This window comes from Aquila chrysaetos, chromosome 17 (genome assembly GCF_900496995.4).
Source record: "Aquila chrysaetos chrysaetos chromosome 17, bAquChr1.4, whole genome shotgun sequence".
NCBI classification, from domain to species: Eukaryota; Metazoa; Chordata; class Aves; order Accipitriformes; family Accipitridae; genus Aquila; species Aquila chrysaetos.
The window spans coordinates 569,787-592,888 of NC_044020.1; the positions used below are offsets into that span (position 1 = coordinate 569,787).

At 45.0% G+C, this 23,102-nt stretch overlaps 1 protein-coding gene across 1 annotated transcript; it reads right to left on the reverse strand.

Moving 5' to 3' along the window:
• Window positions 1-851: 851 nt before the first annotated feature.
• Window positions 852-23,081, reverse strand: ACO2 (aconitase 2). Its single transcript, XM_030041118.2, has 18 exons — window positions 22,951-23,081; window positions 16,989-17,131; window positions 15,645-15,903; window positions 13,268-13,360; window positions 11,134-11,292; window positions 10,547-10,697; window positions 9,139-9,243; window positions 8,788-8,879; window positions 8,396-8,501; window positions 7,158-7,315; window positions 6,000-6,073; window positions 5,174-5,285; window positions 4,856-4,978; window positions 4,504-4,659; window positions 3,167-3,358; window positions 2,209-2,341; window positions 1,788-1,909; window positions 852-1,352 (listed from the first exon to the last, which is right to left on the reverse strand). Exons 1-18 carry the CDS (start codon window positions 22,984-22,986, stop codon window positions 1,209-1,211), a joined length of 2,358 nt encoding a protein of 785 aa, XP_029896978.1. The 5' UTR covers window positions 22,987-23,081; the 3' UTR covers window positions 852-1,208.
• Between the last annotated feature and the right edge of the window lie 21 nt (window positions 23,082-23,102).

Below are 23,102 nucleotides of genomic sequence, written 5' to 3' on the forward strand. Positions count from 1 at the left end.
AACCTCCAACTGTGAAAACAAAGCCTGAGTCACCAGCGCCCTCCCTGCAGCGTCGTTAGAAGCCCTTAATTCTGAACTGTTATTCCTGGTGCATTGCCCTAATTAAAAGGGAGCCTAGAACTTGGTAGGTTCACATAGTAACTGAGCTCCATCTGCTCAGACAATAAGCTCACTGAATGCTGTCTATAGAGCAGTAGTGCTCAGATGTGCCGAGTTGGAAACAAACTGTTTGCAGAACCCCCCCAGCTGTTTGTCTAGGTGGAAATTTGGGTGAAGCAAGTTAGAGCCTCAACAGCCAGTGAGGCTTCCCTACAGGCTGTTCTGGTGGGGAGGAAACAGCCCAGGTACCTCCTGGTACTGCTGTTGTGCTCAGCTCCTGCTTCAGAGGGTCAGAGCTCCCAGGAGTGCCACGAGGTGGTAGCTGTATGGCTCTACACACTGTGCTAACAAGATACTCCTCAACCTCAGTCTCCCATTGTGAAGAAAGCAAGCTGTGCTTGAGGAAACAAGTTTACTGCACAATGCTGGGAAAGCATATAAATCACTTGTTCCTTGCAAATTTGTCATTGCTGCAGTAGTGGCACTGTTGCCCAGGGCAGGAATGTAGTTGGAAAGGCAGTGACAGCCATGAGCACAGCCTGCAGTAGGTTAGTGTCAAGGGATAAACAGTGCAAGACAGCTGTGAGGGGCTCTTTTTTTACCCTGTGTTTTTGTGCACAGCAAGGATTTGCAGAGTAAGAACGGGGCAGGTACCATCTTGCATCTCCAAGAAGTTCTTTTTCCCCCTCCCCGTGACAGGGGAAGCAGGGGCTGAAGAGCAGGATTATGAATATAACACCACAAGGCAGAAGAAATGGTCACATTCTTTATTTTCATTTTATTTCTTTACTGATGGCTAAAGTGAATGGACAGAAAACAACCAACTGAGCAGACAAACCCACCTTAGCTGGTTATTTCCAAATATAAATAACTGTGGGACAACTGAAATTGAGCCAAAATAGAAAAAGGGAGCTGGGGCATTTAAAAGACAAAAGTAAGCCTAGCTGCACTCCCTTTTCATAGTGTCAGTGAAGAGGAAGTACCATAACAAAAAGGAAGCTATGGTTACATTTGATCAGACATTTATTCCAACAGGAGGCATGGAATTGCACTTTCATGAAAATGCCAAAGCTGAATCGAGTCCAGTGTGCTGGGGGCATTGTGCGTACTTAGCTTGATTTTTGCTGCAGCTCCTTCATTCTGTTCAGGGCACTGCCAGCTTGAAACCACTCAATCTGTGACTCGTTGAAGGTGTGGTTCAGCATGATTGTTTCTTGGCTCCCATTGGGATGCTTGATGATGCATTTCAGAGGCTAAAGGAAGACAACAGTTTTTATTCCCCCCCCTTCTCTTTCAAGGAAGCAAGTTAATTGAAGCTCTTCTCACAGGACAACTCCTACATGTTTTTAAAGGGTTGAAAATGAAGAATGATAGCTCAGGGGGGTCGTAACAGAGAAGTGTGGATGCAGTTCCTTCTAGGGAGCACTCGTGCTTAAGGCAACAAGTCCAGGAATTCAGAATATTGTATGAGGGTTTCTCATAACCGCTCAGAATAACACAACCTGATTCTGGCTTGCGCTCTCACCCCCCAGACCACTGGTGCAAAGTGTCTCATCTGGCTGGCAGACCGTGCTGCCCATCAGTGCCTGTGCTGCTCCAGGCCCCAAGCACACAGCGCAACGCCGTTCCCCATCAGTGGCACATCCCTGCCCCCGCAGTGCGATGACAAGACACCCAGACCCAGTTACCTTTCCAGGTGCAAAGTCTGCCAGCCCCACAATGCTTAGCTTGTCCACAGGATGAATCTTGTTATAGTCTGCTGGATCAGCAAAAGTGAGAGGCAGTAAACCTTGCTTCTTCAGATTGGTTTCTGTGGAGAGCAAACCACCAAGCATGCTTGTAACGACACACTGCAGGGGATCAGGATTACCTTCTGGCTGCCTAGTGCTTCTCATGAGTAGTACTGCAGCAACAATTCCTATCTTTGTAGAAAAATCAGCATACCCACTGTTTGTGGCATATCTAACTAGATACGCAACAGGATTCCTGACAAGAGGGACCTTGTGATCTGTCAGCAGATAGGGTTCATGCCCATAGGCAAGGTGAACACCGCTGCCACCCAACCAAATATATCCTGTTTACACACTTCACAGGGGAAGCAGGACTCACCGTGGATCCTGGCAAAACTCTTGGTGATGATGACCCTGCCCCCCAAGTGACGTGGCTCCAATGCTGCGTGCTCCCGGCTTGATCCCTCACCGTAGTTTTCATCCCCAATAACTGCCCATTTGACACCCATTTTCTGTGACAAAAGAAACAGATTTACATTTCTGCAGTCACTCAAGTGAGGAATTAACAATAAATGTCCACCCACACATCTAATTTCAGTCCTACACTGCTGACATTGTTGTGCTATGCTACCTTCTCCCAGAAGGCTCCCCTTGGTTCTGAGGAAGGATAGAAAGGAATTAAGTTCTTCATGGCAGTTAGGCACTGCCATCCTTTGCTAATGAGGGCTGAGGAGGATTACCCTTAAGACCCAGAGCAAATCCTTGCTGCCACCTCTCCTTCCATGGTCCTGTGCCAGAGCAGTGTTCACACCAGCCATGATCCCTGCTCTACTTCTGGAAGTGATACCACAAAACTTTAACCTCTGTCTGCTAGAAGAACCAATCTGAGACCACTGCCAAGCTGTCCAGAGGGTGAAAGGACATTTCCTGAGGTTCTAAGCCAAGTTTTAAAGAATGAAGGGGACAAGATTAGAATTTATTTAAACATTAGACTAGTCACAGGTGAAACCCTCCAGGAGGTGAGATTTTATTGCAGTCTGATGACACCCGTGCCTTGTAAGGTGTGCAGTGCCTAAAGGAGTTCTTCCCCTTTCATCTACGATTTCTGGTTCCCTCTGGGTCACAAGATCCTTCTCCATCTTCCCCATAGCAGGCAAGGAGAGAATCTCCTATAGGAACTGCCATCATCAGAGGAAGTCCCAAGAAAAAGCCTCAACACTGAGTGAATTCCCAGCTGCTGTTACTTGAGAGCAGGAGGGTGAGATCCTCAGTCTAGGCACAGACTGCCCAAAGTGTAAACATCCTCTTAAAATAGATGTGTCAGGGGAAAGTCTCACCTTGTAGTAACGGGCTGTGTCTGGGACTGGCCCAAACTCCTGGGTTAATGCATTCCTCACAGAGTTGGCTTTGCCGTTTTCAATGTTGATGGCACCAATGAGCAGGTTGTTAGAGATGTTGTCCAGATGGCCACGGAATTTGAGCCATGGTCCAGCTGCAGAAATGTGGTCAGTGGTGCATTTCCCTTTTACCTGAAGGGCAGTAGAAGAGAAGAATGTCTTAGATGGATCAGTGACTTGACCCCTCCTCAACACTTTTTATTCTGAAGGATCCTCACATCTCTTTTTAAGGGCACGAACCCAATACAATTGCATCTGTTACAGAATCAACACACTCTAAGGCAGAGCACAATGGTCATTCTGCATGCGTTGGGCAGGAAGAACATCCCTGTTCCAAAGAGTAAATTACAAAAATGAACTTAGCCATGACACCTCCTGCCATGTCCTCACTTCCCTTAGCAGCAGGTTCTTCAGGTACAAAAAGCAATTAAGCTCTTCCTGCTACAGCTCAGCCTCCCTGCTGGGGGAGTTCAGCAAGATGCCAAGTGTTTCCTCTAACTTTCCAATCTGCATGTAAACCTTCTCAGCTTGTAAGAATAGAGTCCCCAACCAGAGATAATGGCCTTTCTTCCAATCAGGAAGTCCCAAAGTGCTTGCAAAGGAATTGCCTATGTCAAAAACTCAAGCACAGCTCAGTATGGCCCTTGGGAGTACCTGCAACTCTCTGCCACTGAGAATCAGCAATGTTCCTGAAGGTCATGTCCTAAGCGACTGCATTTCAGAACCCATCAATATTAACTGAAGTTTTCATCCTGTTACCACAGGCAGTGAGCAGAAACCCACGTCTTCATTAAGAGACCGAAATGCAATGTTTAACTATTGTCAAGTAATTTCTCTTTTTATAAAATGGGAACACACATACTGATGGATGAGAAGCTCCTAACGACCTCATTTTAGACAAAATGCATCTCAGACCAGTCAGGCATTAGAGATGCTAATTAAAGAACCATCCACTCTTCCACTGCAGGCTGTAACTGGGATGAATTCTGCAAACTGCATGGTGTGGGTAGGATTGTATTACATGGTATAACAAGCTTCATTTTTCATGGTATTAGCTAACCACTAGCCCAAAGGAGAAAAGTCTCTTAGTTGTAATAGAAAGAAGTATCAGAAGGAAACAGCTAGAAGACACTTGCTTCACTTTCTGTAACAATGTGGTTGCAGGGGAGGGAATCACAGATAGCTCAAAGGCATATCTGAAGCTTCTAGCAATTGACATGCAAACCCCTGTTCGAGCAGTCCTGTCGCAGCTGGTGTTCCCCCATTTCACTCCTGACCTTGATGAGGATCAGCATGTCTTCTAGATCCTTGCCATCCCACTTATCAAAGGGCTCAAGCAGCTGGAGGCGCTGGCTGGTGGGGCTCACGTCCACATGCTGCCCACTGCCATCCTTGGGAGGGTACTGATACGTGTCCTGGCCTGGGTCAAACTCCTTCCAAAGAAGAAAGGAAAATCATCAGCCTCAGCCACCCCGAACAGCACATGAACAGAACAAGCCAATACAGGCAACTGCACCCATTCTAGCTCTAACGCTAAGGAAGAGGTCAGTGCATGAAAGTTCCCATATACATATAAAACACTACTAGTGACAGGCCTTCCCTCCCTCCATCTCCAGACCGAGCAGTTACCAGCTTGGGCAGCTCATCTGCATCAGGTGCTTCTAGTTTAAACTTTTTCCCATCTGCTCCTGTCAAATAATCTGTTTCAGGGTTAAATTTTAGAGTGCCAGCAATGGACAGGGCTGTGACAATCTGAAAGAAAAAAAAAAGGTGACAAATTTAAAGGCATATTCTACCCCCCATCTCTTAATTTGAAAATCCTACGCCTAAGTCAAAGCCAGCAGCCAAGCTACAAACCAAGCTACACTGGGTCTCTTCTGCAGGCAGAGAAATTAGCTCCCAAGACACCCTGAACTATTCCACAGCCCCCGTTTGGCTGTTTCTTACCTCCGGAGAGGTCACAAATGCATGAGTCTCTGGATTGGCATCATTGCGACCTGTGAAATTCCGGTTGTAGGACGTAACTATTGTGTTTTTCTCTCCTTTCTTGATGTCCTTCCTGTGAAAGAAACAAACGTGCTCATTGAATCCAAAAGGAATAATATTGCTTCTAGATGTCTCGCTGCTAAAATCCCCCAGCTTGGTTTTGGTAGCCATCACTATCTTTTGGAAACATGCATTGGTGCCTGGACATGTTTTCCTCCCTTAGGCACAGACTCAAAAGCAAGAACAGTACAAAACCAAGTCAGACACTGATTCCTGAAGTAGTTTTCATAGCTTGTGTTGCACACTGTTGAACTGTCTAAACAATAATCATCTAAGTACATTGCCTTTGGACACCCCACCATTAGCAATGACAAAGCCACATGAGAATATGTCTCCCACCCCTCCTTCCTATGCGGACTTTTCCTCCCTGCCACTCCAATGATTGAAGTTGGACCAAATCACTTTTCTTATTTTAAAAGGACCATACAAACACCAGTCCACTCTCTCACAGATAAGAAATCACTCTCCCCATTTTTTGCCTACTGTAAGTCTCCAGGTGTGGCCACACTTGTGGCCATTCTGCAGCTTCTTTCACCTGAAGCTTAATATAAATCTGCAGCCTTTCATTCCTTCTCCTCCAGTGCATATCAGACAGCTATGGCCAATGGGGTTTTAAGCATTTATTTTTAATTCCCAGTGTATTATATTTACAATCAAATTTTGCTTCACAGAGCACTTCAGGAGCTAAAAGATACAAAGCTAGAGTGAGGTCCATCTTTCACTTTACCTGTCCCACTGGCCAATGCATGGCCCACAAGCGTTGGCCAGAACCAGCCCTCCAACATCTCGCAGGATTTGTGCCTGGGGGCAGAGAACAACTTTGTTACTAGTAGAAAGGCTGGAATACGTTTCTGGGGTTGCTCTTTCAGGGGAAGAGGACACCTGTCTTCTAACAGAAAGCACCAAGCCTGAGAAAATTCTCCTCCTTGTTTCACTTGCAAGTTTTGAGTCACTTTTATAAATACATGGGGTTCGATCCCAGTAAAGTTATAAGTTAACACTGAGGTAGAACACAGGATGACTTGCCATGATGTTCCCATTCTCTACCTGCTTCAAATTGAGCGATCCAGCTACTCGCAGATATTTGACTGCAGGGCAGTGTCTGGTCTGATTAATATCCTACACGCCTCCTGTCCATGTAAGGAGAGAATTGGCAACGGCGCAGGCAAGTGTGTGTGCCTGCTCAGTCTGTTCAGCGAACGATTCAATTAAGTGGGCAGGTATTAAGGAAAGGTATGACTGTGGACTTTGTTGGAGGAGGCATTAAGCATTGGCTGGACATATCCACATGTAAAGACTTGGTCCCCATGCTGTGACAGCATCTAACGTTTACTAAATATTAGAACTAATTAAAACATCATTTTCTGCACAGAAAAGGGGAGAAAGCAGGCCATGGTTCCTCTACAGAAACATTCCTTTTAAATCAGAGTTTTGCTGTAAGTTTAGTCTAAAATAGGAACCACCTTCTGACAAAGGGCTTGCTCACCTAAATGGTTCTTAAAGGAGAAAACTGGATTGCAGGTGGATACTAGCCCTTCGTCAGTCATGGCCATCCACAGAATCCCAGGAGGGTGAGCCATCCCTTGCTATGCATACTTTCATCTCCGCAGGACCCTGGTTCCCAGTAACTGTCTCAGCTCTGTCCAGTTCCAATCCCATTCTTATACACCCAGGCAGTAAAGGTAGCAGGTCAAAACACTGTCAAGGTGACAGCAGGACCCACAGGCACACTAACACAAGGCTGGCTACCACCTCAGCAATTGCACCTCTAGTGATAAGTGAAGACAAAGTTTAAGAGTTTTCTATTAGTCACCTTTGGACTCCTGAGTATTGTCTGGAAGAGAGTTTAACACTGTTTGGAAGTGTAAAGAGCAGCCATACTCACATAACCGTCTCTTTCAATGGTGGCACGGATCTGCTCTGAGCCTGGTGTGATTGTGAACTTAGATTTGCACTTCAATCCATGTGCTAGTGCCTGTTTTGCCACTGCTGCAGAGCGTCCCATGTCCTCGTAGCTGGAGTTGGTGCAGCTGCCAATCAAGCCTGTGGCATTTGACAGAAACAGGGAAGTGGTTACTGCAGCCCTAGTTCTAGGAAGCTTCTCCTTGACCCATCTCTCACCAGAAAAAACAAGGGACAACCACCTTCTCTGCTGACAAGGAATCTGAAATGGTTTCAGGTACTAACACCGCCAAGCCTCCCAGCAATATACTGTGGTCACAAGCAATCCCTTGTCCAGCTTTGGAGGTTGCACAGTTAGATCACACTACCTGGTCACTAGTCTGTTTTTGGGGTTTTTTTATAAGATCTGAGTGTCACCTACTTGCACTTTGGTTAAGCAAATCGCTACAGAGAGGTATTGTTCCGCAAAGACAGAAAAGGCTTCAAATCAAGATGGCAAGAAATGGAGGAAATGATGAAAAGAAAGCATCCTTTATTACAGTATGAAGGCCACATGAGGACATACTGTACCATCCTGACAGCAAAAAAATAAATTCTTTCAGTTACAGCTGCTCTTGATCCTACTTGTAACACTATTGAATAATACATTTCCCACCTGGAATGTGGCCTTTACAACATATCTGCATTCTTTTTATTCCCCCAGTGAGCAACGCTTGAGAAGCCAGCCAACAGGTTACCATCCCACAAGTGAGTATATAAATATCCAAGCCTGCTCTTTAGGACACCAAGTACTAACTTTACTTAATGTCCCGAGAGCTCAACAGCCAACTGCTGGGAGGACTGACAGTCATGCTCCTGACAGATCTTTGCAACAGACAAATCCACGCAACAGACTTTTAACAAAGGTGCTCTTTAACAGGTAACATTCCTGGCAGCCCAATCATTCAAAAGTTTCCAAGAAGGAAAAAAAACTTGTCTGCCTCTTGAGATTAAAATCACTCCAACTATCCCAGATCTCATCCCACACACCTGGCCCCAGTGGTCACTACTCTTCCCAGCAAATTCATATGGCCATGAAGAGATGACACTTCAGCAAAATCAAAGGACATACAGCAGTAATTAAAGGATTGGATCCCAAGCTATGTGACCAACTGCTTATCCCAAGACAGCAACATTTATGTCACAAGGATGAAGGCAGAGGAAAGAGCAAATGCTACCCACCAACTCTGATATCAACAGGCCAGCCCTCCTTTTCTGCCACAGCACCAATATCTGACACAGGGTGCGCCAGGTCTGGTGTGAAAGGTCCATTGATATGCGGTTTCAGCTTTAAGAAACAGTGACAAAGTCAGAAATTTCAGTAGCCAAGAAAAAAAAACCCCAAACACAGCAGCAAATCAATTCCTTTCATAGCTCTATCTGGAAGATGTTTAAACAGGATTCTTCTACATGAACACCAGAGCAGGAGCTGTCAGTGAAGCAGACCCGAGTGTTTTTTATATGTTCTAGCACAGCACCAGGGATGTCACATCAAACCCCCAGCTTGGTCCTCATTCACACAAAGCAGAGTCACATCACAACATCCAAGATGGCAAGCAGGAAGGAAGCCTTACCTCACTGAGGTTGATTTCTATCACCTGGTCATACTGACAACCAGAATCCGGTACCAAGTGTTGCTGGAATTCATCTGCCAGTGCAGCTATGTCTGGAATAAGCAAGAAGAGAGATCTGAAAAGTGCAGCAAATATGAGGGAAAAGAAGAAGCCTGGAAGAACTAAACACAGGGGGTCCACCATATACTTCCCCAGCCACTTCATCTACGGACTCCCCACTTGTATCAGATGACCTACAGGACCATGCAAGGTCAGGAGCCGCATCAGACACCATTGTAGGAGGATGCTGCTCCCAGAATACGCCTTCAGTTGAACCCACACTTCTACCCACTTCAACCCCCAAACCCTTACCAGCTCGCCCAGTCTTGCCCAAGTACTTCTTCATCCGTGCATTGTAAGGGAAGATCGATGTTGTAGCTCCGATTTCAGCCCCCATGTTACAGATTGTTGCCATTCCTAGAGAAGGAGTGGGAGAAGAGACCACAGGGTCAATGAGAAAGTCCAAGGCCATTCAATTCTTCAAAAGTCAGTCCACAGGAAAGACAGCAAAACCAAGAGAGATCAGGGCATTAGCCACTGAAACCAAATTCCACAGCAGAGCAGACACACTGACTACACAATGGCTGGCTCAGCCCCTAACTTTTCTGATCGATACCGTGCCTGCAACCAGACTTTTCTGCAAGGAAGGAGCTGAAAGCTGCATTGATTCTTGCAGATACTGGAAGGGATGACAGGGAACCCCCTGTCTGCACTGAGCACCAAATATATTTACAGCAGTAATCAGTGTCTCTGCTACCTGCAATGAGCATCCTGTCCATCCCTAGCATCTCATTTATCTTTACTGTAAGAGCCAGAAATTTGTGAGAAATTCAATGGGTTGAATAAAAAGCTTCCAGTGATGGAACACAATATAAAACAAAACCACATTTGCTTGTGGCACTGGGATCACCCATGCCTTTCAAGGACACAGCAATGAAGCTGTAGAAGCTGCTGTTTTACATTTAGCAAGCTAGAAGCAGATATCACAGGTCAAGTTCCTCTGATTTCACAGAAGAAAAATCCCAAATTGCTCTCAGTTTGTAAAACCCAATATTCCAAGTTGCAGCCAAGCCATGCAAATGGAGAGAAGCCCAGCTTGAAGGCTGCAATTCAAGCCAAAGGAAAGGACACTTCTTGTAATTTGGTCCTAACTAGCATCATTACAGACAACTGCCATTTTTGCTCGTTCAAATTCAGCACCCAGGACCCCCACAATTAGCTAATGTAAGACTGCATGTTAGAAACTGCTGCTGCCTTCTGGTCTCCCCTCTGCCCTGCTTTTCTAAAAAGCTTTTTCTTTAGCAGCTGTCACCCATATACCCCCTTCAGCCTGTTTCTTTCCTCTATCCACAGCCTATTTTAGGCTGAAATGAAAATGTCATCCTTTCTCTCTGACATCTTCACCCTTTAAGCATATGCCAGAATACCTCCACCCTTACTCTTATCCTGACACACCATCTTACAGGATTCTTCACAATTAACCACTCAGTGTTCTCAAAGTCACAAGAAGATTTAACGGAGAGGTCACTTTTTCACCAAGAGGGAGTGCTATCTTGAGTACTCTCACCCACTCTCCCAGTTTGCCATGTACTTATCACCCAGCCAGGCTAAAGGAGAACATTCAGTACTTCTTGCCCAATTCCCTTCCCAGCCTCCACAGACAACTCAACACCCAGCTCCAACAACAATCCACTCAGATAAGAGATCAGTGTTGTCTTACCAGTGCAAGAGATTGAATCCACACCAGGCCCATGGTATTCGATGATGGCTCCTGTTCCACCCTTGACAGTGAGGATGCCAGCCACTTTCAGGATCACATCTTTAGGAGAACTCCAGCCTGAAAGCTTGCCAGTCAGTTTTACACCAATAACCTGAGCAACATTAATGGGAAAAAAAAAAAAAAAAAAAAAAAAAAAAAAACAAAAACAAAAACTGACACCATTTCCTTTCAGCAGCCAAAACAACTCCTCAGAATTTTTCCAAAGAACCTAGGTGGTCATAGTACCAAAAAGGAGAAAATCCTGAAGTATCAGAACATGTGCAGAAGGGCTGACACCACTGACAGGGACAACTGAAGGGAGATCAATAGTCATCTATCACTATCAGTCCCTGAATAAAAAAAGCTGGAAATGGAAACTCAAAGCTACCAATACATCATAGAGGAGCTGTTTAAGCCAGTGTGCAATTACAAACAAGACTGTAATGATATATAGTGCCTTATATAAGTAGTGCCTGAAAGTAAACGTTTCTTACATAACTTATATCTCACTCTTCACAACCGAGGATTAGTACTCCTTTTGCTCCTACCTTTGGGCATTTGAGTTCCCAGGGGATTCCTGCCATGACATCTACAGCATCGGCTCCACCCACACCAATGCAGATTCCTCCCAAGCCACCTCCGTTGGGGGTGTGCGAATCTGTGCCAATCAGCATAACCCCAGGGTAGGAGTAGTTCTCCAGAATAATCTGAAAATAAAAATGGATTGTTTGCTTGCTTGTTTGTTGGGAAAAGAGGGGGAAGACAGCAAGAAAGAAGACAAGAACAAGAATTTAGATCAGTTTGTATTTGCAGATTTCAGTAGCAAGAAAGTAATTGAGTTTGGTTTGGATTGGAAATTCACTTCTGTTTCAAACTCCTTGTGCAGGATGTAATGATAGAACGAGGTACCAGTCTCAGCCCCAGGATCCTTGCTCCTTAGAAAGTGATCTCCATTTTCTCACTGGAAGACTCTTTCCTTCCAGTTTAGGCTTTTGCTAAGCTGCCACCTTTGTTAGGGTTCATGAGTCTGTTCCTTAGTCTCCACACCCTTAATCAACTGCTGAGCAAGTCAGTTCACCTATCCAATGCTAGCAAGACCTTTCATAGTCTCTATGCTCCTGTAGCAGTAGAATACCAGCAGGCTCCTCCAACCCATGCTGTTAGCCAAAACCTAATCACATAGAAGAATCCCTCACAAATACACCAAGAGGCTGCCCTTCACTTACTGCTGCTACTGATTCCACACAAGACTCTTCAACTACTACCAAAGCCACAAAACAGTTCTTTAATGAAAAATGATGAGTCTTCTCTGGCAGCAAAACAGTAGAGAACCCAAGCCAATGAACTTCTCACTGCATATGTGCCATACCAACATTATGGACCGCCTTCCTGGGAAGCACAGAACTCACAGCACATGCATTACAGAACAGTGTGGAAAGAACTAAGGTGGTCCTTTATCGAGAAGACCCAAGGTTTTGCCTCCAGTACTTCCAGCTGTATCTGCTTGTAGCTCACATTAATATACTTGTGCAAGAAAGGTCACTCTCAAGGCCCCATTTTGCCAGAGTTGGACTCTGAAGCTATACAACACAACCAATTTTCTCCAGCTGGAGAAAGTCAGCCCCAGGAAAGCTGGTAACCCCGGCACTGAGCTATGTTGCCATGTGACAGATGTTATGAGTGGTTTCTGAGCACAAATGACCTGAGGTGTTCCCATAACCTTTTGGAGAGTTCACCTGTTCTATTTCCTTTCTCTGTTGTGACACACCAAGTTAAAGTAACCTTAGTAATTCATTTTGTAGCTAAGAAAACATAGCAGAGAGCTCTTGACCGCACTGGTCACATATTCCCTCCTGACAGGATGCTTACCAGTCATCCATTCTCCTCTCCGCTCCTTTTGCTTCATGTTGCACTTCAATTTTTACTGCCTGCCACCCAGAGGAACAATGAAAGATCTCTACTGGACCCACAAAGCAAATCAACCAAGAGCAAGTTAGAGAAATCCTGCCACAGGTGGTGGTTTTAAAGAACAAAAAGCCTCATTAAGTGCCAAGTTATCTTGGGACAGTCATATTCTTTTAAGGTGCAAGTGCTATAACAAGGGAATCTCATACTTGGAAACTGTTGGAAACTGTTTTGCATTTTATTCAGTTCACATAGCAACTCATTATGTGTTGCCATTCTTGAGTACTTACTTAAAGCAAGCTGCTCTGTTTGGTGTCCTTATATACTCTCCTGTTTTTTATGGAACCAAACACATATAAAACAACCCTAAAAAAAAGTATGTTCCCAAAGCAGCTTTCCTTACCACCAAAAGCAATTCACATTAGCCCTATGTAGCCAGCTTCATGGCATCACCTTACTGTCCCAATCATAGCAAGAGAAGCCAGCCCACAAGCAGTTAAAGATATTTCAAGCTTCTGTGATTCACGTGGCATGCTCTTGGCACTACCTAATCATGCATCAGGTTACAGTTTGACCAAAATAACCTTTAAGAAAAACCACTGTTGTCAAGATAACTGAGAGAGAGCAAGCAAGAAACCTCACCCGCCTCAAGGAAAGCCAGTTGTTGCCCTAAGCTGGTGAAATTCTCCAGTGGTTTGCACTTGAGCTCTCTCTTCACCATAAGGTAAAAGAGCCACTGCCATGTTCAAAGAGTGCAAACACACATACACACTTTACCTGGTGAATGATTCCCGACCCAGGTTTCCAGAACCCCACTCCATACTTGGCACCAGCCGTTGCTAGAAAGTTGTACACCTCCTGGTTTATGTCCTATTCACACAAGGAAACGCACAGCATTAGTAACACATTTTGTTCTTCCATACATCAAGAGCTCATTCAAACACATTCCCTTCCCTCCCATGCCTGTCTGTAGTTTGCTCCACAGTTTTGTAGCAGCTAGGGGGAGGTGCACATCACTCTTAAAACAAAAAGGGATCAAGACTGTTTGCCAGTCAGTTGTAACAGGTCATTTAATTTCATCCAACTTGTAGCTCTACTAAAGCATCTTTTTTAGTTTCCAATTCCAAACAGCACAAGGGAAATAGCACAATTAAAGGAAAACCCTGCCAATAAGGCATTTAAAAATGCTCTGCTCATTTCTTGTATTCTCAGGGTTGGTTTTTTTTTTTTTAACCTGTTTTCCTCTCTTCTTCTAGCCCCTCCTTTCTTCTCTACCAGCTGTTCCTTTTGCTTTACAGATGCTTTGCAGACATTTCAAACCCCTTAGATAAGCATTTTGGCTTTATTTTTACTGATTAAGAAATGGAACTGGAAGTTGCTCGCTGCCAGGGGAGTTGGTGGGTGTCATTTCTCATTCTACCAAGTCCCCTGTTTAAGACTCGCACAATGCTGCCTTTCTTGCCGCACAATTATTGGTGGAGGTCACACCGTGAAAACTGCTTGTGAGAATAACCACAGTTGCCAAGGAAGTATGACACTATTATGTCCTGATAGTTCTTGGCAGAGGAGTGGCAGAGTAGATAAGATAAGCACTAGGAGGAGAGAGTTTCTTAAAGACCGTTCTCATACAGCTAGGCTTCAGAATAAAGAGAAAGGGGAAACTGGAGATAATGGAAGACTTGTCTCAGCATACATTTGCTGAAGTTTCCCATGAGGCAGCAGCAGTTCTTTAAGCCCCGTTTTCCACTGGGAGTCCAGTCACTTCACTCTGTTTGTGCATCCTTCCCCCAATAAAGCATGCTGATGTGCCAGGAGCAGATCCAAACCACCCTCTGGCCTGCCAGCATTCATTGTGTGCCAACTGGCAGCAGCAGAACCCAGTCAGAAGAAGGCAGGACCTTTACTTGCTCTGCTCAGAGTGGATGGCAAAGGAGGGACTTGACTCAGCTCAGGGCTGCAGCAAATATAACTGCACTACAGAGAACAAATGCAGGAATAGGGGGAAGGGGAAAACAGAAGGTGAAGGGAAGAAAAGAAACTGTCTTATTTAGTAACTCCCAAATTCTTAATTGCACAACTTGTGACTGAGACAAGCAGAGCAAGAACTCCCAAATTCACTCCTGAGTGGTATAAGTTGCTTTAGTGTGGCCTAAAGGAGGAAGCCAGAAGCAGTTACTTCAACATCAGGAGTTTCTGAGAATAGATATGGACTAAAATCTTAAAATGCAGCTGAGCCCCCACAAACTGTTTACTGTTTTTAAATTCTGATATCAACATCCAAGGCACAATTCCTCCTGGCTCGGACAGTGGACTTAGGCTAGGTCCACTTGGAGTAACAAGATTTCCCCCACCTCCCTGCTATGCTAAGAGCATGTTCTTCCTTGGCAGATGCATTGTGGTATGCAGGACAGAGGTGACTGTGTCTCTATTTAACAGAAGCCCCTAGAGAGGAATAAGCAGTAAAACAGTGAGCGGGAAATTTAAAAAAGGCAGTGGATCAGCAGTTGGACAAACACCACGTTGAAATTCCCAAATAAAACCCAACATTCTCCATGCTTCTGTACACATTTATACCTGCCCTCACTAGCCCTGAAAGCTGCACATGCTTCAGTTAGTGTTCTTCAGCTAATCACTACCAAATGGTTTGGGAAACAAAAGTAGTTATTTGCTCCCCCCTCACACGATACACCAGCGCAATGCAGACACATGTTCAGGAAGTTTTTCATGCTGCCATACTGCGGCATAAACAGCATAACTCTCTAGAGTAATCTGTCTTCCTTTCTTTCCCTTCAAAATAGATTATTCCTCTTCCCTTAGCTGAAATAGCTTCTCACTCTCCAGAACACATATATGACCTGGGCTTCCATCATTAACAGATTAAGACTAGCTTTTCCTACATTTATGGTCCTTTAAACCATGTAACAGATCACTCTCAGCTGAAAAACTCCCAAAGACGTGTTTACTCTGTTTCTTTGCTGCATCTGACCTCTCTCTACAGCATCTGACAGCTCTCTACAGAGCTGACCACCACAGGCAATCTGTTACCCTATCTGATTCATGGCTGTCCTTCTGGGGAAAAAAAATAATAAAATCTCTTCCTTCAACTGGAAAGAGGCTTTCAAACAGACAGAATTTAAGTCTCTGCAGTAGTGACCTTGGCTCTTCGAAGGTCCTTTTCACCACCTAACTGGGCTTCGATGAGGTGATCACAGTGGATGGTGGAAGGCACAGCCACTTTTGGCAGTCCGCTGCTGATGAACTGTAGCATTGCCATCTGAGCAGTGGCATCCTGCATGGCCACGCGGTCTGGCCGTAAGCGCAGATAGGTCTTGCCCCGCTCAATCTCCTGTTTTGCTGGGTCATCCAGGTGTCCATATACAATCTTCTCAGACAAGGTCAGGGGACGGTCAAGCCTGGGGAGAAGAATTTTAGTATCTCCATCTTGTGTAGTACCTCAACATTTGCCTTTTTAAGCATGTAACAGAACACTTCCCTATATCACTCAGACTTTTAAGACCTATGAACACACAGAAACCTGCATGCTCTTCTTACAGCACTAAAATATCAACTGGCAGTCAGCTAAAACAAGGGCTCAGTCCAGAAAGTTCAAAAGTATATGGATTGATGTCACTTTATGCTTTCTTTTATAATCTTCCTATACAGTAAAACAAACACTGACTCTGCTCATTTCTTCAGTCATACCTCCGGACAGCAAATGTGGAGGTGAGACAGAGGTCAGACTCAATTCACAAATACCAGATCCCACAGCAAGCAAGTACAACTAAGTGGAGTTCTACAACCTCAGACCTTTCATCCTGCAGGTGTATCAGTTGAGGAACCCATTTATGTCAGCGGTGAGATCTTCTGAGAAGTAACTAAGTAGACACAATGACTTGAAATGAGAGCTACCGCATTTAACAAAGGACGCAAAGACTGAAGGACATGTCATACAAACCACTGCCAAGGTAAGTGGAGCAGGAATGACAACTAAGCAGGCACACAAGCCTATCAGCAGATTAAGGTCACTGTGTTTACATATGCTACGAATTCCTAGCCTTCCTTCCCATGCCTAACGCCTACAGTGGAACACAGGAGAACATTCACTGTCGAAACACAGTGCAAAGGAGCATTAGCCTATAATGACCACTGCCCTCACGCTGCTTCCCCAGAAAGGAGCAAGGGCCAATATGAAGGCTCCTCAAGGTGGGCATTAAACAAAGAGGACAGAGCCCTTTCTAGCACCTCCTCTGCACTGGCCTGGTTCTCTGCATGTCACAGTGCTTCACCGTAACCTTCAACCCTTCCCACAGTGCCCCACCACTATGTGGAGACACTACGTCTCATGCTTCACTACATCTGCAGCTGCCACTGCTCAAAGCTGCTCTCCCCAGTAAATACACCCTATGCCAGGGCCCCATGACATTTTTTTTCCTCCTCTCCCATCAATGCAGAGCTAAATTCTGCATATTGAGCCCCCCCTTCCCTCCTCCACTCTTACCTCTTACGGACAATGTTGATGTTCTTTTCCAGCTTTTCATAATTTATGTGTTCATTAGGCTCAAAGTGGCTCATGGCCACCTTGGCCCGCTGGCACAGGACAGGAGCAACATGGTAGCGTCGTATCCCACTATTCAAGGCATGCTGGAAAAAGAAGAGTATTAGCATCGGAACCTTGCAGAGTGAGTTCCTATAGCATACCAATAAACCAATTGTTTTTCAGTTGTTATTCCTGGGATTGTACAGGCTGAGGAATAGAAAAATTGCAAAGGTTTTTAAAGGCACCCAGTGAACTTTTGATAATACAATACTGTGTATTATGTTAAACAGTGAGACAGCAGGTTACCCAGAACAGGTAGCATCTACCAAATTATTTTACATTTCTATTTATAGCACCAGGTGCCTTACACTTTCAGTGAGAAATCTGCTTTCAGGCAATGCTGAACTAATTCCGAAGCAAACATCAGTTTGCTATACTCCTGGCATACTACAGCCATGGTAGAGAAGAACCTACACAGTTTCCAGAGCAAGCTAACCCTAGGTTTGTATTTGCTCACTGGTATTGAGTTTATATTGAAGGACTTGCAGGTGACACAGTATGGGACTGAGTAGATACCTGTCTGTTCCACCATCACATACCAAGTTCCCTATGCAGGGTCCCTGCATACCATTACAAAGCTTATTACATTTCCACATAAGATGAGCCGTATTTCAACGCGAGCTAGAGTGACTTCGATGTACATGCCTGGTCTACGATGTAACGCAGAGCAGGAGAGAGGCAAGATGTGGAACAAACGCATCAGCTTCACCAACCTGGCTGCACAGATCCACGTGCTATTTATCTTCAATCTCACAAAGGCATCCTCACCTTTCCCCTAAGAAAAGCCTCGCACATGCCCTACAGGTGAGTTAACAGCAAGACAGATACTGCGAACTGAACACATCAGAAGAAAATGCCACAGAAAAAAAAGCCCAAATTTTGCTTGGCAGCCTCCACAGTGAGACAGTTCCCTGGAACACAGAAGAAGGGCAGGCTATGGTGAGCACCTTTACAGCACCTGACCTGAAAGAGACAGGTCAGTGCCCAGTGTTAAAAGGCTCTCACGCAGCTTTGCAAACTGAGTCAGAGGGCAACCTCCATAAAAACTTCCAAGGATTTGGCACATGCACTTCTTACATCCTTTGAAAGTCTCACTCATCAGCACTGGAAGTCTGGAAACAGACTGAAGACAAGAGTTCAGAGTTCTTCCTCCTCCAGTATTACACTTTAATCTTAATCCTGTTTTTTGTATTCATCCTCTACTTCAGCGTTACAAAGTTTTGATAAGTACAGGTTAATAAACATAGCATTATTGCACTAAATATCCCTTTTGTATGTATGATTGTAAATCAGCAAATATTCCTCACACAGAACACAATCACAGTACCTACCACTGTTTTTGCACTGTCAAAAATGCTAGTCAATTCTTTAGATCTGTTCAATGATTTTTAGTTTTTCCTTGTGAATATTTTTCCAGTCTTCTTGTTACCAGCACTGAAAACATCGCCTGAAATAATCATGATCAATGAGACATCACCAATTTTTATCCAAATCTCTTGCTTTATTGTCCTTTTGATAACATTTGTTAGTATCTTACACAATAAAAAGTTCAGGAAATCTAGACGAGATCATAATAGCCAGCACACTAGCAATAAGGGTGTAGTTTGCTTTTTTACCAAACAATCCTCAGCTATTAGTTATGCAGCTTTTGATAGGAGCAATACAGACCTACAGCAGCTGCTCACCGCTTCTGTTAAATATCTGAAGTAAGTGAACATGGGGGTACAAGAGAGGGCACTGCTCCTCCAGGAGTGCAAATGAAACCAAGTCATCAAATTTCACTGTGCTGCACTTTAAGCTTAGAACTTCCAGAATGTATCACAGGTGTCAGAGTTGAGACTTCTTCCACCAGCAAAAAAACAAAAAAAACCAACCCAAAACAAACCAAACACCACCCAGCCTCTCATTGTTTAACATACATAAGCTGCTCTTTACCTAGTAGCCACATAACTTCTGTGTTTGTTTTGTTCTGGTCCCCCCTTTTTTGTTTTTAATTAAGCATTTATCCAGCACAATTAGTGCTGTGGAAATGTCTTTATTTCACAAGATATCCATTATCTTGTGAAAGTCTCCAGCTGCTGGAGTGGCTGGAAAAAACATTGAGGGATTTCATCAATGTTCATGGAAAAATAATCTCTTCCCCAGACCAGGAATGGTATTTTGGTTTAATGTAGTAATTCCTTCTTCCCACCCCCCACCCCCGCAACTAACCCTGCAACACAACTGATTAGCAGTGTTACTCCTTGTCACCCAGTAAACTGAAAGCTAAATTTCACTGTAATTCAGCATACAGAAGAATGGATTTGCACATTAAGGTAATGGCAGAAGCTTCATAGCATTCTAGTCTTGCCTGGGACCAAAGCTGATTATTATAAAAATCTGAGGCAGGGCTCTTCAAAGAGAGGTACAAAGAAACTTTCCAGATAAAATTCAGACAAAATCTTTTCCGTTTGAACATACATGTCTATGTATCTTGTTACTTCATGAAATGGCTCGATGAAATGTAGTATTTATTCAAATCATAATCACAGAAGTAGCAATATAAAGTAGTTGACTCCTGCTTGACCACAACTTCAGGCTACCAGAAGTGGGAAGGGAGCATGTCTGAGGTGAAGGATCCTGTCTGGACATGGAGACTGGCAAGAGAAGGCTGGAAAACTGAAGGTCCGTTTCAGTGATGGCCAGTAAGACTGGGAAAAATAACCACCTGGGCCAATCTGTTTCAGAAGACTAGAAAATAATTTTTGTCTACATAAGACTTTTAAAAGGCACCTATTAAAAAAGTGCTACCTTCATTTTACTGGGATCTAAATCTCATCCCACATCTCTGCTCTGTTAGAAATTAATTTGATTCCACATGATTGTTCTCATGTGGGCGCACAGCAAGCCTAAGGATCCACCACCACCAATGAGCAACAGCGTACACTGCTTGGTTCAAAAGCCTGATCTCTCCTCATAAAGAATCTACAACATATCACTCATCACACTTGTCGATTCTCCGTGCCTGTCCTTCTTCCACTGCATCCTCAGAAACAGCATGGCAGAACTACAAGATTAAGGAAAAGCCACAAGCCTAACAGTTTCCCGCTTCATTCCCCCCACTCTTCCCTGAAATAGTAGGTGGTGTGGGGGGCTTCTGTGGCAGTTTTTTTACTGAGTACTGAGAGGTGCCTGGAGACCCACAGCCAAGGGAAGTAGGCAGCCAGCAATCTACACATTTTCCCTTTTATCTGGGAAATATTCATGTCCAGACCAACCACCCAGCAAACAGCTGCCAAGTGATCTCCTCTCATCTAGCATTGAATTTATTACCCCAGCACCTGACTGTCCTTATTCAGATTTCAGTAAAAGAAATGGCAGTAATCGTTACAGGGCTCCTAAGTCTATCAGTATGTTGGCAGGTGAAAAGCTTCCTTAAAAGACACAAAAAAGCCAGCCTAGTAAATGGGTCCTTATTTTTTGAAATCTCTGTAAGGAAGCCAACACTTACCTCTACAGATTTTAAAAGCTCATCTTGAAAAGCTAGCTGTCTTGCATTTAGCTCACTACAGTGAATGGTCCAGATGCAAGGGGAATCTGAATTCAGAAACTAACTCACATTTTGGCAGCAGATATGGTAGACAAGTCCAGTAAGCAAAAGCTTATGTTCAAAAGAGTAGCAACTGTGTTACATGCACTCCTATCTGGGAAATCAGTCCTAGAAATCCTAGCTGAAACCCAAAATACCATCTTTCCTCATCCTCCCTGATGCAAGAACACTGGCCAACTTTCCAACATTCACCACGATTCAGCCTAAAAAAAGCAGTGTGGTATAATCAAATTGTAAATGCCGTCTAATTTTCTAGACCCACCTCCAAAGAGCAACCAAAATTAGGGTTCTGAAGATCAGTTTAGCTCTAGCCAGCACTGCTTTTTGCCAGCATACACAAAGATTCCCATACATAATTTCAGTACTTACCTACCAGGCCTTCAATAAACCCCTGATACTTCAGATGGTTTAGAGTCTTATAGTACTACTCTTTCAGTCAATCCTCAGCCAACGTGGCTTGAGAAACAGGATGCTACTAAAAGCATATCTCTCAGATAGGCAGGAAAAAGATCTTGACTATTCGAGGCTATTAGAAGAATTGTACTTTAAATAGGACAGTCAGGCCAAACCAGGCTAATTCCAATTTACTTCCCTCAGAGGTAAGCTTCCTATGCAGTTCCAATTCCAAAACAGTTCTAGGTCGGGAGGTGAGTAGAACCAACATTAATAACATGTGCCATGGTCAATGCTGGCACTGTCACAGTGATTGGCAAGGTGATTCTCATATTCATTAAACTCTAGGCTGCTACGCATGGGCAAAAATTGTTTGCCTCCTAAAGAGATCACCTAGAAGCATGTTTGATTACCATCACAGATTTAGTCCTTGAGAGAAGAAAGAAAACATGTATCCTGAGCCTACTAATAGAAGACAGCCTCCTAGAATACTAAATTCCCCATATTCACTGTGCTAGCACAGCCTTTGTTTTACATTATACAAATTTTAGCAAACAGCTGCTTGTTCTCATGCAATGACACACCACAAAACGAGAACCAATTCATTATCCTAATAAGGCATTTGCCTTCATTTTATGAGTAGTCATTTCTGTTCAAAGTACAAATTAAAAACTGTTTAATAATTAAGAATGAATATACAAAGTTAACTGAAATGGTGCTATGCTGTAACTTTTGCTTAAATTAAAAAAGCTATACTTTACTAAAATACCTACCTCTAAGGTAGGGAAGTAATACAAAACATGAATTGAGCTTCACAAAGTACTGTCTGAATACTAGAAGCCAAGTTCTCACTTTGGCTCCCTAAGAAAACGGAACATGTTGGCCAAGGTCACAAATGGCAAACTGAGAAGTTAAATTGCCTGACTTCATCACATGCTTTATTAAGGGGAGCACAGGCTTCCTCATCCCTGTTAGCAGCCCTAAAAAAAAAGAGAATTGCATCCCAACATTTGCCTTCCAGGCTTTAAAGGCTCATGAAATCTTTATTACAGAGGACAGGTTAAAGACAATAACGTCTAGAGTGAGCAAATCTCTGGCGAGCTCATATTACAGGCAGATGTGATTTTTAGAGGTCACGATAGACAAGACTACAAGAATCGCTATCGCTGCCTTGGAAATAAAAGGGCGGTTTGTGTGCCTGTCCTGGCTGCTTTTTCAGCCTTCCGAGGTCCCATTTACATAGAGACCCTAGCATCTTTTTCACCCAGAGGCCTCCCGTCACATTAAAAAGCGGGATTTTCGAAGTAAAGTCACCAAAAGACAGCCTTTGCACTCGCTTACACAACGAGGAGTCGGTCACCTTGTGCTGCTGTGCGCTGAGAAGGACAAGAAACCGAAGACGAGAGGACGAAAGAAGCACGTCCCCAGGAAAGGCCTTTTATTTCCCCCTGGGGCCCCTGCCCTGCGGTTCACCGCCCCGCCGGGCCCGCGGTTTGACAGCGAGCCCGGCCCAGCGAGGCGAGCTCCGGCCGGGGCCGGGGGGGGGGGGGGGGGGGGGGGGGCGCCTCCCCGTTCACCTTGCGCTCACCTTGAGGGCCGGCCGGGCCCGGCGGCGGCAGACACCCTGCCCCGGGCCCCGGGAGGCGGCCGCGCTGCCGCCGCGGCCCTCCCCGCCATCACCATGGAAACGGGGCGCTAGGCCGCGCCGGGGACACGCTGACCTACACGCGGAGGCGGGGACGGCCCGGGACGGCCCGGACCGGAGGCTGCGGCCGCCCGCCCGCCGGGCGGGTAACGGTCCTCGCCCCGCCGCAGCTCCCGCCCCGCCGCCGCCGCCGCCGCCCGTTTCCCCGGCCCGCCGCCCGCCGCCGCCTCGCTCACCCGCAGCCGAGCCGCCAGGACGCAGTACGGCGCCATTTTGTTCACTGACAAAGATGAAGTCGCACCCCGATGGCGTCACGCGGCCCCTTTCAGGCCTCCGGCGCGCGGGCGGGGGCGCCGCGGGGAGGGGCCGCGCAGGTCCTGGCAGGGAG